The following is a 17,921-nucleotide window of genomic DNA, read 5'->3' as shown; positions in this document are numbered from 1 at the left end:
CCGGACACGTTGTGATTTTTCCCTCCACTGCCAAGGTTTATAGCCTTGCGTTCTACCATTCAGCCTGGCAATTACTGGACTTGCCCTCTAGCTAACAACATTGTTCCTCACATGCTGTTTGGTGCTACTGTGCTCTCCACTTTCACCTCGCTCGCTTTTCCTAGAAGCAAATTAGCTTTCTCTGAAAAGCCCATTGAATTAGTTCTTGAGCCTCGCTGACAGTCTGGTTATTAGAATAGATTTTTATGGCTGTAAGATTTCGCACACTGTCTTGCACCGCAAATCCTTAATCTTACCCAGAAACAGCAAATTCATTCATAAATGTTTGGGAAAGGAGTTAATTTGAATGGTGGAGGGGGTGGGCGGGGGTTAAAATTATGCAAGCAATTGAGGTCATTATTTCTGAGCTACAGAGTGAGTGTAGATCAGAATGCAGTGCAGCAGAATGAGTCATGGAGCTTTCTATATTTTGATGGCTCTGTCCGGAGGATCTGCAGTTGCCGGATTAGTAAGGAGACATTCTACGTAGACAGATGCTATGTTGGGTTGCATGTCAATGCTTTGCCAAGCATTAGATCTTCAAGCATTGTTTACGATGGCACAGCAGTCAGTTTACTCAGAAGTCACATGCACAAGCACGACAACATGATGACGATGTAGCAGACAACAGTCTATATGATGATGTATTTTCCACCCTAGGTCGGGGAAGACCCAGCTACAGGCATCGATTGGTCCAATGAGAACGACAGACTGCTGGTTTGTCAGATGTGCATCAAACTAGCGGACATCAACGGGCCCCTGAAGTGCAAGGACCTCCACCTGCAGTGGACGGAGGGCATCGTCAATGAGTTCTACGAACAGGTGAGACCAGGCTGTTTGAACGGCAGCACCTGAACCACGTGGCTGCCTCGCTTCCAAAGCTTTGTGAACCAAATGAGAGATAGGAACTTATGCATCTCATTTGTACAAATCCAAGTAGATGGAGTAGTGTTCTGCACACACACACACAGGTTGGAGTAAAGAAAGTCCAAAGAAAGTTTCAGATTGTCAGTATATTTGTTTTTAAAGTCACATGAATGGAGAAACAGAGAGATTGTAAGCATTTCTCAAGTGGCTAAAGAGTTGTAGCTACAAGATCAGTGGTGATTAGTGTCAAACGGAGAACAACATTATATAACTAACCACATAGAGACTCAAGCCCCCTGTATCTACCACCTAGTCCCCTGTATCTACCACCTAGTCCCCTGTATCTACCACCTAGTCCCCTGTATCTACCACCTAGTCCCCTGTATCTACCACCTAGTCCCCTGTATCTACCACCTAGTCCCCTGTATCTACCACCTAGTAATACCAACTCCTGCCTGCGTCTGACCTCCAGCATTTTTTCATTTTTATTTTCAGTCTTTATTCATTTTTCATTCAATCTAACCTGACATATTGAGATTGTAATGCCATTGCACCATCCAATTACTCAGCCAGAGATAGCTCTCCGAATGTCACGGTGGTGCGCCAGAGGGCACGTGACGCATCGTATGTTGTATGATCCCCTGATAAGGAATATGCATAAGGTCTGGCGTGAACAATCCGCCTCCCATTATAGACGTCCCCCGTTGGCCTTCCTACATGTGAAATTTCCACCATGTGAGATTTCATTAAAGCGGCATTATCTGGTTGTTCCCTGCATCCACATGCAGTTTACATGCAGTCTGAGTGCGTGGAGGAGCAGGGCAGGGATTGGTCCCCAATCCCTGTGAACTCAACCAATCAGCAACCACTAGAACACTGGGGCTCAATTTTTCGAGGTTAGATTGTGTGCACTATGTAGAGAAGATCAAGGTCTATTCGTGTTGACGGGAGCATGGTTGTTTTTCTCATCTTTTGACTGCAACTGTCTGTCTGGTATTTGGTGAGCCTTCCTGTAACCATTATAAATGTGAATATTATTAAATGTATTGATTATTTGTGCTATAACTGATTACAATTGTAACCAATGCCAAATACAGCACACCATATTGCCTTTCCATGGATACACTTTGTTCATTACCTATACTTAGTCCCTGGCAGCACAGCACAACTTAACCAAAGCACAACCTAGCCCAGACTAGCCTAGCCTTAGCCCCAGCTCCATGCAGTCCAGCCCAGCCAGTCTCTGTTTCAGGAGAGGGATGCTGAGGAGCCTAGCAACAGCAAGGGCTCTTGAATAACAATGTGCCAGTGTGACGCTAGCAGGACACCCAGGAAACTGGCTCTGCCATTCAGGTACGCCGCTGAAACACAGGCAGCCTGAGGGACTGTTAACTTTGGAGCCGCTGTATGGGCTCTTCCAAAACACAGACACACGCACAAACACACTCTTACATTTACATTTAGTCATTTAGCAGACGCTCTTATCCAGAGCGACTTACAGTAAGTACAGGGACATTCTCCCCGAGGCAAGTAGGGTGAAGTGCCTTGCCCAAGGACACAATTTCATTTTGCACGGACGGGAATCGAACCAACAACCTTCTGATTACTAGCCCGCTTCCCTAACCGCTCAGGTTCGATTCCCGGCCGTGCCAAATGACGTTGTGTCCTTGGGCAAGGCACTTCATGTCAGATGTCTGGCAATGCTGTTTGAACCCTTGTAGCCCCCCCCCCCCTCCCTCAAGACAGAAATCCTATCGAACCCCAGAACCCGTCCTTCCTGTTCACATGTTTCCTTTGTGCCTTGAGGGAGAAGCACCTGCCTGTGTGCTGCTCATGCATACACACACACACACACTATGGAACATGCTCTGACACATGGCAGGCTTGTTGCCGTGACAACGGGGGATCTTGCTGTGGTTGCCATCCGCGTACATCCAGTTCAGACGATGTAGACAAACACGCACGCACACACTCCAACTCCAAAGCAGCGACTCTAAGGGTGCGTGTGTACGATATGTGTGTTTGCACTTGTACAGGAAGAGGTGGGAGGTTACATAAGCAACAGTTCATATGAACTTGAACAAAATGTTGCATCAGAATTGTTGCATTGTGCAAATGTACGTTTCGTATTTCTATTCACTTGACTTATTTGCTTTTTTATCCAAGTAGTGCATGGAATGTGTAGGAGGAACAAACCAACGAGACAGTTCACACTGCCAGCATTGTAGTTTTGTGTCCAGAATGTGTACACAAGGCCTTATCACTACACAATAGTGGGACTACAAATGCAATTCCGTCAGGACACTTGCTTATTTATTTAACCATTCATCGAAAGTGACACATGCAAATCAGGACGTCAGTCTGGAACAATGACCTTTCTGCCGACATGGTCTCCTGCGCTTGGTCAGCCAGGTGTGTGAACACTGCTCTTGTGTGCTTCACACGTGCCTCTCTCCTCCTGTGTTTCTGCCACCACAGGGGGATGAGGAGTCCAGCCTAGGTCTTCCCATCAGCCCCTTCATGGACCGCTCAGCACCCCAGCTGGCCAAACTCCAGGAGTCCTTCATCACACACATCGTTGGGCCGCTCTGCAACTCCTACGACTCCGCCGCCCTCATACCCGGGCGCTGGGTGGAGCCCAATCCAAAAGGTGTAGAGGCAGACATGGCGGAGAACGAGGTGGAGGAAGAGGAGGAGGAGGAGGAAGAGGAGGAAGACACGGCAGAGGAGGATGCCTCCACCAGCTCTGAAGCTTCGCGTAAGTGGAACTGAAAGAAAAAAAACACAATGCACATCACTTTGTAGATGTTTCAAATCCTGTTTGCTGTCCAGTTGACTGACAGTTGACTGACGCCACGTTGTTTTGTGACTCATCATCTGCTCTTTTGAAACATCCTAGAAAAACCGACCCCCAAGAAGAGGAGGAAAGCGTTCTGTCAGATCACCCAGCACCTGATGGAGAACCACGAGATGTGGAAGAAAGTGATCGCGGAAGAGGCTCAGAAACAAGGCCAGGGGGCGGAGTCTGCACGCTTAAACAATGTAGCTGAGCCAATCCTGGCCACCCATGAGGAAGAGGAGGAGCCAGGGAGCAAAGAGGAGCTGGTGGAAGGGGAGGAGCCTGAAGAGGAGGCAGATTGGCCCCTCCCTCCACAGGAAGACTCTGAAACAGCTGAGGAAGTAGAAGGGGACCTGGAGTGAGAAGGCTCATGGGATACGTGGCGTCTCAGAGCCAGAACGTGAATTTATTTTGTTCTTCAGTCCTATAAACAGACTCCTGATTTATTTGTTGCCAGCACATCACTAAGACACAACACTGTAGAAGTTGGGGGGGGGAAATTTGTGCCTATAAAAAGAAAACAGGGTGGGGGGGACATTACTTGGGTTTTACACATGAAACCTGAGTAATCGGGTGCAGAGAACCCTCATGGTTCTCTGGAGGAACTTTCCATATTGCAATACAGGATCACACATGTATGTAAAGCGTAAGGGATCACAGAACAATAGACTCATTTACTACTGTCAAGACCGGCTTGAGAACGGCCATCAAAGACACCGATCCGTTGTGTAAACAAAGACTGTGGAGACTGCTACCAGTTTATATCTTAAGAAATATTTTCTAAATGCAATTATATTTCGACATCACGTTCAAAGTCTAGTTGTGTTCTGTCGTTAGTCTTTCCTCCCCAGTTTTGATATAGGATCTTCTACTGTTTCGCTTTTTCGTCTGTGGATCATCTGTGAACCAGTAAAACTGGAGAGATGACAAATGAAGAATAGGATTATCTTTGTTTTCCACCATCCACAGTGAAGCTGGTCATACGTATATTGTCTGTAAACAATCAGCAGGCCATCAGCTCTCTCCATCTCTGTTTGCCATCACATATGCACGTGTTCGCATTGCCCCCACAATCTTTAGCACTCAGACAACAGACGAAACGGTATTGTCTTCAATCGGACACCACAGTTCTCTCTCGCAAATGGCCAAAAAAGAGAGACTTTTGTATTATGTGTCACCAGGTTTTTTTCCTCTTCATTTTTGGCCTACAAAGGGTATAATTTGTCTCATTAGAGACCTGATTATGTGTTTCCCAACTCTTCCTGAAAGCACAGTAGGCCTATGCCATCTTTAATTTAATTTATGACTTCTATACCATAACTCTTTCCCATATTTGAGGTTGTTGTGAAAATATCCTAAAAACAGATATAGCTTTATCAATGGTGAACGGGGGCGTTCACAACCGAAACATTATTATGGTGAATGGGTAAGCAACAAGTGCATACCTTCTGCGATAGGTGTCCTTTGACTCCTGCCTGTCACGTTGCTATGGACAGTGCTCTTCGCTCCTCGCGGAGCCTTTCAGGTAGACCAACCGTGACATCATCGGACCCGGCAGGTGATGTGCCGGACTGCAGTCAATGTGACGTGCTCAGCTAATGTGTCACTGTTTATCGCTGTATTGATATGTGGATTTACTAGTAGCCTACGGTTTGGAAGCGATAGCAAAGCATTGCAATCTTTAAGTGAAAACAAAAAGTTAATTTCTTCAACAGGTAGTCTACAAGGAACTTGATAGAATATTGGATGCTAGCATACCATCACACTGTTAGCGTACTAACAATTTTTTGCAATCTCAAGAAAAATTTGATAAATAATTCTTCTGAAATAATTGTTGAATGGGATTAGACGCAGTATTGGCCAGTATACTTGCTGGCCTGGGGCCAGGTTTTAAGAATGATGTAGAGAAGGCTACAGAGGCTTCTAGAATTCTGCACTAGGCGTGAGATGGCATGACTCATGTGAACGTGAATCCTCTCAGTAGTGAGAACAGGGTAACGTGATTAGGCCTACATGAAGTCACATGATATTTCTCCCTCTACTCAATCCTCTATCATGGGATTCTTCCACCCCTGTAACATCTGATAAGCGAATTACATGCTAAAGCATAGCACATGTGGAAACGGAAACATAGACACACATTTCAGATTTCTGATTTTGATTAGACTTTGTGTGCAGTGCATTGTATCCTTTACTCTTTCTTGAGGCTCCAAAGGTGGAAATAATTTTGAGGGTACAGAAAAATTCTCCCAGTGTTTACAGTAGCTCACATACTCTATCATCAGGCCACAATGGTGGCAGTTTGATTTAGTAAACCCCCAAGGCAAAGTTCCAAAGACCACACGAGCACACTTAATGATGCCATCAGTAAAGACTCACCAAGCAGGCTATTTCCCATGACACACAACAACAAATGTACGTTTATGTCCATGTTTAGCAATCAGGAGATCCCATTGAGCTTCATAAAGAAGAGGTATCTCTCTCTCTCTCTGTGTACAACTCTGACATGGAACAGAGTGTCTATTTCACCCAGCAGTTCCTATACAACATGCCAACACATGTTTCCAACTTAACTTCTAAATAGATTTATGAACATAATTTTATGTGCCACTCTAAATAGACCATGCCTCAGGGGCAAGAGGGATTAGAGCACACACATTATTCCTATATATATATGTGTGTGTGTGTGTGTGTGTATGTGTGTGTGTGTGTGTGTGTGTGTGTGTGTGTGTGTGTGTGTGTGTTCGTGATGATTGGAACAACCTCAGAACACCTGACTAGAATCAGATCGGATGCACAAGAGTAGATCCAACTTGATGTAAATGTTACTGTCTCATGTCTGTTTTTGTTGTTGCTTTGCTTGGGGTTTGTTTTCTCCCTAAACAACTGTTCTTCAGTTTGTTTTTTAAACAGCTTCAAAACAACCTATGTCAGTATCACATTCTCATAGATAAAATATGCCATTCTGCTGTACAGATTATGCTTTTAAAAGCATATATGTGACTTGAATCTGTGTGAGGACAGTCCAATTGTAATTTTTTAAATTTTCAAAATAGTTTAAAAAGATTAAATGTTTTTCGTATATCAACTCAACAGAATATGCTTTTTACATTAGGCTTGTTTGATTGATTCATTTTGTCATTGAACTCAACTAATTCCCCCAGCATTCGTCTGGACATATTTATATCTCCTAATGCATGTTGTGCCACACATGGGTGTATGAAATGCTATCCTGGGTTGTGAATGTTGTGTGTGTGTGTGTGTACGTGCGTGCGTGCACGCTTAGAGTGTGTGTTTATTCAGAACACTGTGTCAACCTCTATCAGTACTAGATTGTTATATTTAGGTGTTCATTGTTTTGAATGCTTTGCAGTGCTTCCTTCCAAACTGTGATTCTTCTTCAGTTTGGTCAAATGAACCCATGTGTTACATCGTGCTATAATACCAAGGGGAGGAAGAGGAAGGGTTAAGTGCTGTACCGCTAAATGTTGCTCCTAGACGCGCGCTCCTCTAATTCCACCCCTGTCATGATGTCTCTCAGGTGGTCATTGTTATTCACCGAGCATGTTCACCAGTCTCTTCTTTGATCTTCACTGTGCATGGCCACCAGATTGGCTGTGCACACTGGCAACTGCTACGAGACGTTAGAAAAGTCAATCTCAGATTAATTTGAGTTAATGTCTGTCCATTACTCATTTTTAGTATCGTGGTTTCTTGATCTCTGAGCTTACTTTGTTTTGAAATTACAGAATTATCCATTCTTACACCCACCGTTCACTTAAAAAAAAAAAAAAAAATGATATTGTACTGTTTGTCTTAATTGCTCCTTATTTGTTTGCCATAGTTCTTGACACGTGTTATCATTTACAATGAGAACCAAACAAGCTTTACAGTTCTGTAAACAAAAAATGAGACTTGTATTTTTATATAGTTGACACATGATTAAATAATTAATTGTTTTCTTCTCACTAGTACCTTGCACTTACCACATGTAGCAATATTTACACAAGGAAGACTACGTCAGAATACACAGTATTTGTTAAGTACAATTATTCATTTTCCTTGCCGGTTGACGCTCCATTTTGTACAATATATATGCTGTACAGTAAAGAAATATTAAAACTACAAAAACTCTTTTAGATATACATTATTTATTTTTACCATTTTGTAATTTAGACACTATACTGTAGCTACTATATTGCCAGAAATTACTGGAAGTGCCTATTGGTATTATGTATACAGTGAATATGTTTTGAGATCAGTAGAAGTTGTCACAAACTGAAAAATTTGGATGTTGTGTAATGTGAATACATTGAATTACAAGACTTTGATTTCTGTGGTACCAAAGTCTCTGTGTGTTTGTTCATCCAACTTAATTATATTTTCATGAATAAGTGTGACGTGAGTGTAAATTAATGTAAATGTGTCAAATGCTAGTTCTGCAAGCTCAACAGACATTCAAAACATCTCGCTTTGCCATGGCAACAACGCACTGTAGATGTTGTTGAATCCTACTGCCATAACCCCCCCCCCCCCCCCCCCCCCCCCCAAAAAAAATAATAATAATCTCAGCACGTGCTCTAGAGTACAGTGAACAGTGTATTCAGACTGAATACCGTGAAAAGAGATGTATTGTTCTTTTGAAAGTGAGGCTTAGCTTCCTTATTTATCGTGTTTTCCTGAAAGGGCCATTGTATAATGCCAAAGTGATCATTTAGCTAAACAGGGAATTTTGCATTGTCTACTAAAAGTTAGTTTTATTACAGGAACGTGGACATCAACAAGCCTCGATGCCCAGATTAGCCCAGAAGATCTGTGACTTCTAATGGGCCACCAGAGATCCGGTGTTCTCAACACAACCCAGGATTAATCTGCATTCACAGCATTCTTCCTGCCATCTCACATCCTCTTGAGTCTCCAGAATACTTTTATTCTCATTTAGGTCATAACATCCCCTACCTTCCCACAAAGAGATCATTTTCATCTCTTGTTCATTACTTATGTGAGAAAATCGGAAAAATTAAATCAGACATGTTAATCTTGTGTGGAATGAGAGTGAAGTCCCCCATCTGTTTCTCAGGCCTAATACTTTGCCTCAGGACTTAGCCTGGTCAGTGGATCACAAGTCTCCAGTTCATCAGCTGATATGTGCTGACTAGAAGTATCAGGGCGTACCTAAACTCCACATGCCTCGAAAGGAGACACACAATGACTTTATGGGAACAGAACAAAATAATGATAAATCATAAAGCCTTAACTGTTTGTGTTCCAGTGCTTGTATGTAACAACCAGTAGAGAGTAGGCTACTTTGTACTTCACAGCATGTAAGCGCGTCCAGACTTACTGTCCTGTATCCTTGCGCGTAATGAGTTCGCTGACAACATCAGACACGTTGTCAGGGATCTTCAGCATCACAGCGTTTGTGTTCAAAGTCCGTTCGTCGGCCTCTCTGATTGCTCGGCTGAAACTAATTGACTTTGTGTATCGCATTTTGTGTCCTATGGTGGAGGTGATATATCGTGAACCATCGACTCATCACTATTTTCTTTGTACAGGATACAATGAACAACTAAATATCAGGATGCAATACAAACCAATTACCAAGTATGTCGTTCTTGGCTCTTTTATCTCCTTCCAACGGCCTTTCAGGAACTGCCTATTTACATGACAGTGTGCATAATGTGGTGTTGGTGAAGGGTGGACTGTTTGAGTCCACTAACTGATTAATTATAGAGCTTCATCACACTCTAAACACTTTGCTGAGAAAATGACAGAGGAGATAGACACTCGCTGAACCTCTTAGATTAGATTTTTTTGTGCCAGCAGAAGGCTTGGGAGTTGGAGAAAGCGTGCTTTAGCACAAACACGTCTAGAGTAGTCACTGGATCAATTCACAGACAGTATTAACATTACATACGTTACGTGAATGTACATTACAAATGAGCTGGATTGACGGTTTTTGGATGCTCCTTGTCCTGCATATTACATACGTTAGTCATATGACAGCTTGTCAAGACTATGTTCTTTACAATCAGTCCAATATATGGTTATCCCCATAGCAACGGGGCAGAACAGGAGAAAATGGAATTGACTAACTGCTGTGCCTGATAGGTCACGTAGTTCAAAGAGGGGTGTAATTATACACTTATCAGCTGGAATCTACATTGATTAGTTGAGTAGGTACATTTACGTTTATTTCAGGACTATTAAATCGTACAAAAATAATACAACATGCGGTCATCATTTTGTAACTAGGCTATTTAGGTCACATAACAAAGGACTGTTTGATTGTGTTGTGCAATAGTTCCGTAGCCTACATGTAGACCGTAGTGCGTGGGGCCACACTTCTTGATTAGTTGATATGAAGGTGGTTCTCTACTTGTGGTGCTTGTAACTTTACAGGCTATATGGTAAACACAATTTCCAACCCATCTACAAAACCCATGATTGACCCAATTTTTTGGGGTGCAATTTTACTGAAATTAAAATAGCATACTATGAATATCTCAATTCAATATCTCGTTCAACCACTTGCTGTTATTTAGTCGCTGGTCAGGTAAACACTGCTCTTAGTTTTCTATAAATAAGCACAGATTGTTTTTTAATTTGTCAATACGTGGTAGTGTGCTAACCTTGGCCATTTTATGGTTGCAATAGGCAACTTAACGTGGCCTCTCATACGATGAATTGCGATAATGCATTTTGCCTTCAGTAGCCTACTTAACAGCCTGGTTGCGGTGCTGAAACAGCAGAAGGGGAGGTGGCGAGGGGTAGTTGCGACGCGCGCTCTTCGGACTAGCACGCATCACGTGTGCATTAAACGCCAATCAATTTTGCAAAAAGGAATTTATATGAACTGTCTAGAAGAAGCTTCTGTTGGCTTGTTACTTGAACCTCACAGAAAACAACGATTTCACATATTTTAAGCGTTTAAGAGGATTGTTCTCCGAGGACTGAGCGGTTTACTGTGTTTGATTGCCTATGATATTGACATCCAGCTGCCGACCGAACCAGCTAGACTGAATTATTCTGTAATTATTCTGTAGTGTGATAGCCCAACGACTCTCCCGTTTGGAATACGCACCATTGGAACCTTCACTGTCAGGAAAAGTGGGGTAAGTAATTTGTGTGTAACAGCAAAACTTTGCAGACGTTACTCGGCTATTTTAATCTTAAACTTGACAACATCATCGCTCAGCCTACAGCAGAGGCTGATCTTCATTTTGTCATTTTGTTGAGGCTTCTTGGTTATGTTAAACGCAGCTATTCCGATGTTGAATTTAATTTGTTAATGCTCCGGTTTAACTGAAATATACATCGCATTAATTATCAAATTGAAACGGAAAAGCTGACCATTGGCGAACAGCGGTCTTTGGGTGCGCACACAACCGAGTCATGTTGTAACGCACCTTGCGGTTCAATATGCATTGCTTCATTAAGCTAAGTGCGCGTGGATAGGGATCAAGGTATTCATAACTTTTCTCTTCCTTGAAGTTATAATGGATCATAAAACAAAATAGGCTATTGTATTTTTTCAAGGCAAAAGGCTAGAATTTTCTTGGGGATTTTTACGGTGCTCAATACAAAACAAATAACATTTAGGGCAGCTGCATCCTTGAAACTTTTACTGGGATTGCCGTTGCGCACATCACTTGAAGACCAATTTTGGACGCACATTAGCACACCGCCGAGGGAGGAGCTTGACGGTCCACAACTGGTTGTCACGGCCACAGCCGTGTCCCCCCCCCCCCCCCGGTTTCAGTTTTTTGCCCTGCCCTAGTGTTTCCCTGTCATTGTCTTCACCTGTTCTCGTTAGCGTTGTGTCCACCTGTGTGTCGTTTTGGTTCTGTGTATTTAGGTTTCTGTTTTGTGTCCAGTCTTTGTCTTGTCCTTACCATACCTGTCCGTGTGAGTGCCCTATCTGTTCCCGTTTTTGAGAAATAAAACCCTTGTTTCTGCCATGCCTGCCGACTCCCCTGCGTTTGGGTCCAACCCCACCTCACGACACTGGTCCCTTAATTTCCTGTCATTTTGTCAAACTCTTGTTGTCACCAATCAATCTGTAAAATAATTTCTGCATCAACTTGAAGCATGCGTTGTTGTTTTAGATATACTTCAGACAAATCCGAAGAGTGGCAGTTGCATGATATTCACATTTTATTCCCTGTAATTTGGCAACAAGTCGTGCGTCCTACTGGCTTGCGGACACATCTGGAGCAAAGGTGTTGGCGTGACTATCACTGTGCTCTACTTAGACTGAAATGTTCCCCTGTTACTAATTTTCAACAGGTGTTAGTCAAGCAGAGCTAGCAGACTTCAAGGGAACATTCAAAGAACCAGACGAGGATGGACACATCATCAAAGGGGAGATGGACCCCAGAAGACAGCCCTTCCTCTCCCACAAAACAGATCTCTAATTGTTCCAGTCTTAAGGTAGGGTTTCAAATCACTGCTGGGAGTCACCTATACGCACAGAGCTCAGCCCTGACTGATTCTGATTCTGCAGGACCAACCAAATCCTAGTGTGTGAGAGAGTTGCTTATCGGTTGCTGACAACCACCTCGTCAAAGCTCCGAGTCAGGAACAGTCAAAGTGTAATCTCTTCTCTCACGGAGTATTTAGGTTAAGGGTCCTGTCATGTTAAACAAGGGTAGGAATCGTGATATGAATTGAGTATTAAGAGTGAGATATTCCTATGAGGGCTTAAGGCCAGAACGTTCCACCTCAAAGCACTGGTTGATCAGTGAATAGTCACCTGGAGATGGGTGTGTACACCTGGAGATCAGTGGCTCTTCAGTCACCTCCGTGGTCCCGTCTGAACAATAAGGGGTCACTAAGGAGGTCACTGAGAGGCGTGTCCGGTGGGCTTGACTCTGACCTCTGACCTCCTCTCTCTTTAAATCTCCACTCACTGTAACATCTCCATCTCTGATCTGCGGTGCTGTCGGATTGTAGCGTGAGCATGGAGTGTCCATGTGGTTGTTGAGGGTAAGCTCCTCTCCCATGTGACCAGAAAAGAGAAGCGTTTGAAATGTGATTCTACTGGCGTGTCTCTGGGGTGTTCCACTCCTCACACCCTGAGGAACCGGAGACGATGCATACTGTATGTCTGCTTGTGTGACACACTTAACAGACAAGCCCTATTTATCACCTCCCTAACCTCTCTCTCTCTCTCTCTCTGTCTCTCTGTCTCTCTGTCTCTCTGTCTCTCTGTCTCTCTGTCTCTCTCTCTCTGTCTCTCTCTGTCTCTCTCTGTCTCTCTCTGTCTCTGTCTGTCTGTCTCTCTCTCTCTCTCTCTCTCTCTCGCTTCTCTCTCTCTCGCTTCTCTCTCTCTCTCTCGCTTCTCTCTTTTGCTTGATGAATGTTCGGCAACGCTAGTTGTCGTCTGCTTGGTCCCTTGCCCCTTATTAGTATATGTACAGTGGTACACTGTAATGAAGGAGTCAGATTGATACGCAGATTTTCTATACATGTGTGAGGTTGTCTCTTGCTGTGGTCAAGAGGTCACGGAGCAGGCCTTGGACAAGACACATATAGATCAAGGAATGTGCTTTGGTCAACTTAAGTGCAAGACGCAGAGAATGCAATGATTGATGACAGCATCACCTGTGTATAGGTTCTTCTGTGCATCAAGTTGTGGAATGAGTACCATTTAAGGAGATGGTAACTATATTTGTACAGTCCAGCCATATATAAAGGACTTCTGAGAGACATGTTTTCTCACTCATGCCAACCACTCTGCCTGTCGTGGTGACGTGATCCAAGCAGCTCGACTTAATAAACAAAGTCAACTCTTTTCATTGTGGTGCTTTCCTTGGCCCCTCCTCTGACAGAAAATTAGGACATGTACAGTGGTACACTGTAATGAAGACGTCAGATCATTATGCGCAGTGTTCTAGTCCTGTTGGAGAGCTAGGGTGAGGACATCTCTGTCTCCCTCGCTCTCTCTCTCTGTGTTCCCAAATTACTGTAACACATGAGGCCGAGACAGTGTTGCTGTTGTAATCTCCCCAAACTACCACCGGTCTGAGATTTACAAATAAGTCTGGACTGTGCTGTGTTGTACTGTAAGGACCACCGTGACCCCCACTTCTTCTTGTAACAATATACAAAGAGGACCCCTGTACAACACAGACACTGCATGCCAGTGGAAGCACCACTAATTCCTTTGTCAGCAGTTTTTTTCTCTTCCACATAGAATGTGCCTAATGAGGGCAGTGGAGTGGAGCTACGAGACTAATGGCCCTGCAAGGTGTAGCATTGTGTGGGTCTGTGATTCTGTGTGTGCTGCTTTAGAAAACATGTCCCAAGTCTCAGCAAAGAAAGCTTTTTTGTTGTTTGACCCAGTAGCGTTTAGGCGCTCGCGCACGCACACACACACACACACACACACACACACACACACACACACACACACACACACACACACACACACACACACAGGTGCTGATGGAGAAGGAGGAGTCAGGAGAAGGTGGTGACAAAGCTGTGGCTATAATCAAAAGCTGATTAGCAGTGCAGCCGCTCTGATTCACAGCTTTACAGACAGACCAGGGGGTTGTTCTGATTAAACCCTAGCCCTCACCCCCCTCCCACACACACACTACCACACACCAGAAAAAAAGGTTTTGGTGTTGCATGCTAATTGCTGTAGTCCTTTATTATTATTCCCCTGAAATGAGAACACATGTATGTGTGGTTCATGTGCTCAGCTTAGGGCAGAATCAGGAGGCCGAGTCAGGGGGCCGAGTCAGGGGGCCGAGTCAGGGGGCCGAGTCAGGGGGCCGTCAGTCATTAAGTAGTTACCATGTGTTGACTGCCAGGTTGAATCTTTAGGGAAACGGACCTTGTTCAGGGACACCTCACATCCAAGTTTGAGTCTGTTGGCTGAGCGGTGAGGGAATCGGGCTAGTAATCCGAAGGTTTCCAGTTCGATTCCCGGTCATGCCAACTGACGTTGTGTCCTTGGGCAAGGCACTTCACCCTACTTGCCTCGGGGGAATGTCCCTGTACTTACTGTAAGTCGCTCTGGATAAGAGCGTCTGCTAAATGACTAAATGTAAATGTAAAGAAGGATTCAGTGACCCAGCTTGCATACATCATGTTGTGTCAGGAGGGCTGTGTTATTTGGGGCATGGAGGCTGCTTCTAGGTGGTTTAGGGTTACAAAGAATTCCCCTGTTGTCAAGATGGCTCTTAAAGGTGTCATCGGAGAAATAGGTCACCTGGGAATAGAACGATCAAACACGTTCCTTCTCTTACTGTTAAATAACACAATGTTAGATTTCATGTATGCCTGATTGGAAGCATCAATATCAACAAAAATGTCAAAAAAATAAAATAATGTTTTAGTTTTTTCTCAAAAAAATTTGATTTTTAATCGAATCGTGACCCCCAAAACTCGATTCGAATCGTGAGGTACCAAAAGATTCCCACCCTAATCAACATGTCACCTGACATGCCACAGTGTAGGTTTAAGTGTAGGCCCACTTTACTTCCTGTCACGCATGCGAATATCCTCATGTTGCAGCGCGTCGTAATTATGCAGCTGACATTCAGACTATTCTGGTGTCCAGGGACATGACAGCCCTTCCCAGGAACACAAACATGGCTCCCTGGTTCGCAGCAAGCTTCACCAGGAATGTCTGTCATAGGCTGATTACAACCCTTCACACTTCACATCTCTGGTTCCCCTGCTGTAGTCTGAGCCCAGGTGAGTTTTGGTGAACATGCTGGTCTCTTGCTGGGTTGGTACTGGAGGTGGTGAGTTTTTGTATAAGAGAGACTTCTGAGGTCAAGAGGTAATCTTCTGAGGCCCCTTCACAGTCCACTTATCGTTATGAACATGTGTCCAGACTCACTGGTCACATGATCCGAGCTCGTTCTAAGAAACACAGTCAACACTTTTAATTGTCGTGCATCTTTCCGGCCACCGACTGACCTCATCCTAACAGGTGGTTAGAGAGATTCTGTTCACACTGACTCCCTCACTGTTGGACTGCTATACCGAGATAAAAATACATCCCTGCTTTGCCGAAGGAACGGCATCAGATACTCAATGATGTGTAACTTTATACAGAAAAATGATATACTGACCATGGAAGTCAGGGTGACACTGGATGGGGGTGGGTGTAGGTTTTTGTCTACAGCTGCACATTTGTGAAGTGAGGCACTAGTTAGGAACTGTCCAGTTATGAGTCCACTCACTAGGAACTGTCCAGTAATGAGTCCACTAACTAGGAACTGTGTCATGGCGTCGCAAGTCAACACTTGTTTCCTCCTTCTCTTGCCCACATTTAGGTTTGAACAGCCACCTTTCTTAAAACATAGTTTTAGCCAAAACACAGTTTTTAAACATGGATTTTCGATGGCGCTGGTGGGAGGCATTTCCATTGGTACATTCAACCGATTAAACTGGGTTACGCATGCGTGCAAGCGTGTGTGTGTGTTTCGCCCCATGGAGAGCTGGCATGGCTGGAGAGATGCAGAACTGTTAAGTATAACTGCGCATGTGCAGTTCGGTGCACCTGTGTTGATTACTCGTGGGGTGCAGAGGGTGTGAGCCAGGACGAGCTTCCCTGACCTGATCAGCTCTGTCACTTCCGCAGTTGTCGTAGGCCTGGGCCCCCCCCTCGGGCCCCCCCCCCCACTATGGGCCCCCCACTATGGGCCCCCCCTCGGGCACACCCCTGACTGCGGCCGCAAATAACTGATTGTGTCTTGGCATTAGCACGATGAAATTTCCCACCCGATGGGCACTCAAAAGGAAGTCCAAAATACGCTCACTTCAAAGCAAATGGAGTAATGGATGTACTGAGAAAGACCAGATGAGGAGAATGAATGAGTCATATCCAGGGAGCTGCTCTACTGACGTTTTTTCAAGTTCTTGTTTTGAGTCGTTGGAGATCCATTTCAATACTGATTTAAGTATTTGAATACAATTATACTAGCAATAGATGATTGTCTCCTAGTGACAGTGTAGCATACAATAGAAGGAGTTGGAAATAGATGGCAAGGTCCATACCTAAATATAGCACTTCATCACAAGGTCTTGAGGAAAAATAAGTCTAAACGTGACATGGTTTCTGAAACTAAACAATAGACCCTATTGAAGGAGTCTCCATGCCTTGTTTGTTTGTTCACATGATCCCACGTCACCAGGAATGTCACTTAAATCGAATTTGTCTCACGAGCCAATCCTCTTATTAGTGTTTAGTGAAAAGTGTTTGTGTGTGTTGCATTTTCTGTGCACTCTATTAGCCTGAGAGGTTGAATATTAAAGTTATGAATGCATATCATTGTTATTATTGTACAATTTACCCCCAGTGATTAATAAAGTACTACACTATTCTACTGTACTCTACTGTACAGCCACTACATGCAATATTGTCCATGTTCTCTGAAAACAGGAAACTCGCATAAAATATACACCAGAGGATTTCCACAGAAACTTCAATAACAACATTTGAGGCCAAGAAGCTTCCAGATGCTGGGACTTCCACCTAAACAAACATATACCTGGCCAATACCTGGCCCCTCTTTTAAAACGAAGGCCCAAAATAAACAAGTGCTCCTGTGTATCTACATTAAACTTTAAACTCTGATTCACCTCAGCCTTGTGCCTTTTGGGAGTAGGTTGGGAAGGAGAGAGAGTGTGTGTGTGTGTGTGTGTGTGTGTGTGCGTGTATAAACGAGCAGAGGATGCACACAGACAAGATCCCACGTATACTCTTTCTAACGTGGCGCCCAGCTCGTCCACCAGCTCGTCCACCTCCTGGTTCTTTTCGTCCGTGGCCATGCAGACTGGAGCAGAGGCTCACCTGTTTCCAATTATCCACATCTGAGTCACCGGCCGTCAGTGCTATGGATGTTTCCGACTTCCCAGCCAGTAGATTGGCTCCCCTAATCCGGCTATTGTGCTCTGTGGCCCTAGGGGGCCATGCCACTCAGGGCAGCTCACTGGCCCAACATGCTGGAGCGATACTTTTCTGTCCTACAGCATGTTCTTTTCTCTCTCACCCATTTCATTAAGTTTTCCCTCTCTTCATACTGATACTAGGCTTAATCAGTCCACCTTCAGAGAGAGAGAGAGCGAGCGAGCGAGAGAGAGAGACAGAGAGACAGAGAGACAGAGAGAGAGAGACAGAGAGACAGAGAGAGAGAGAGAGACAGAGAGA

General features: G+C 44.2%; 1 protein-coding gene across 1 annotated transcript in view; it reads left to right on the top strand.

Moving 5' to 3' along the window:
* Positions 1-4,235, top strand: part of pde3a (phosphodiesterase 3A, cGMP-inhibited) — a 57,941-nt gene extending 53,706 nt beyond the window's left edge. The window contains exons 11-13 of the mRNA XM_067234630.1: positions 700-861; positions 3,385-3,664; positions 3,806-4,235. Coding sequence (XP_067090731.1) covers positions 700-861; positions 3,385-3,664; positions 3,806-4,107 — 744 coding nt within the window. The 3' untranslated portion in view covers positions 4,108-4,235. The remainder of the gene's footprint in view (positions 1-699; positions 862-3,384; positions 3,665-3,805) is intronic.
* The last annotated feature ends 13,686 nt before the right edge of the window (positions 4,236-17,921 follow it).

The sequence above is a fragment of the Osmerus mordax genome, chromosome 4 (genome assembly GCF_038355195.1).
Source record: "Osmerus mordax isolate fOsmMor3 chromosome 4, fOsmMor3.pri, whole genome shotgun sequence".
NCBI lineage: Eukaryota > Metazoa > Chordata > Actinopteri > Osmeriformes > Osmeridae > Osmerus > Osmerus mordax.
The sequence above is the reverse complement of the archived record's forward strand: the minus strand, read 5'-3'. Positions and strand labels throughout refer to the sequence as shown.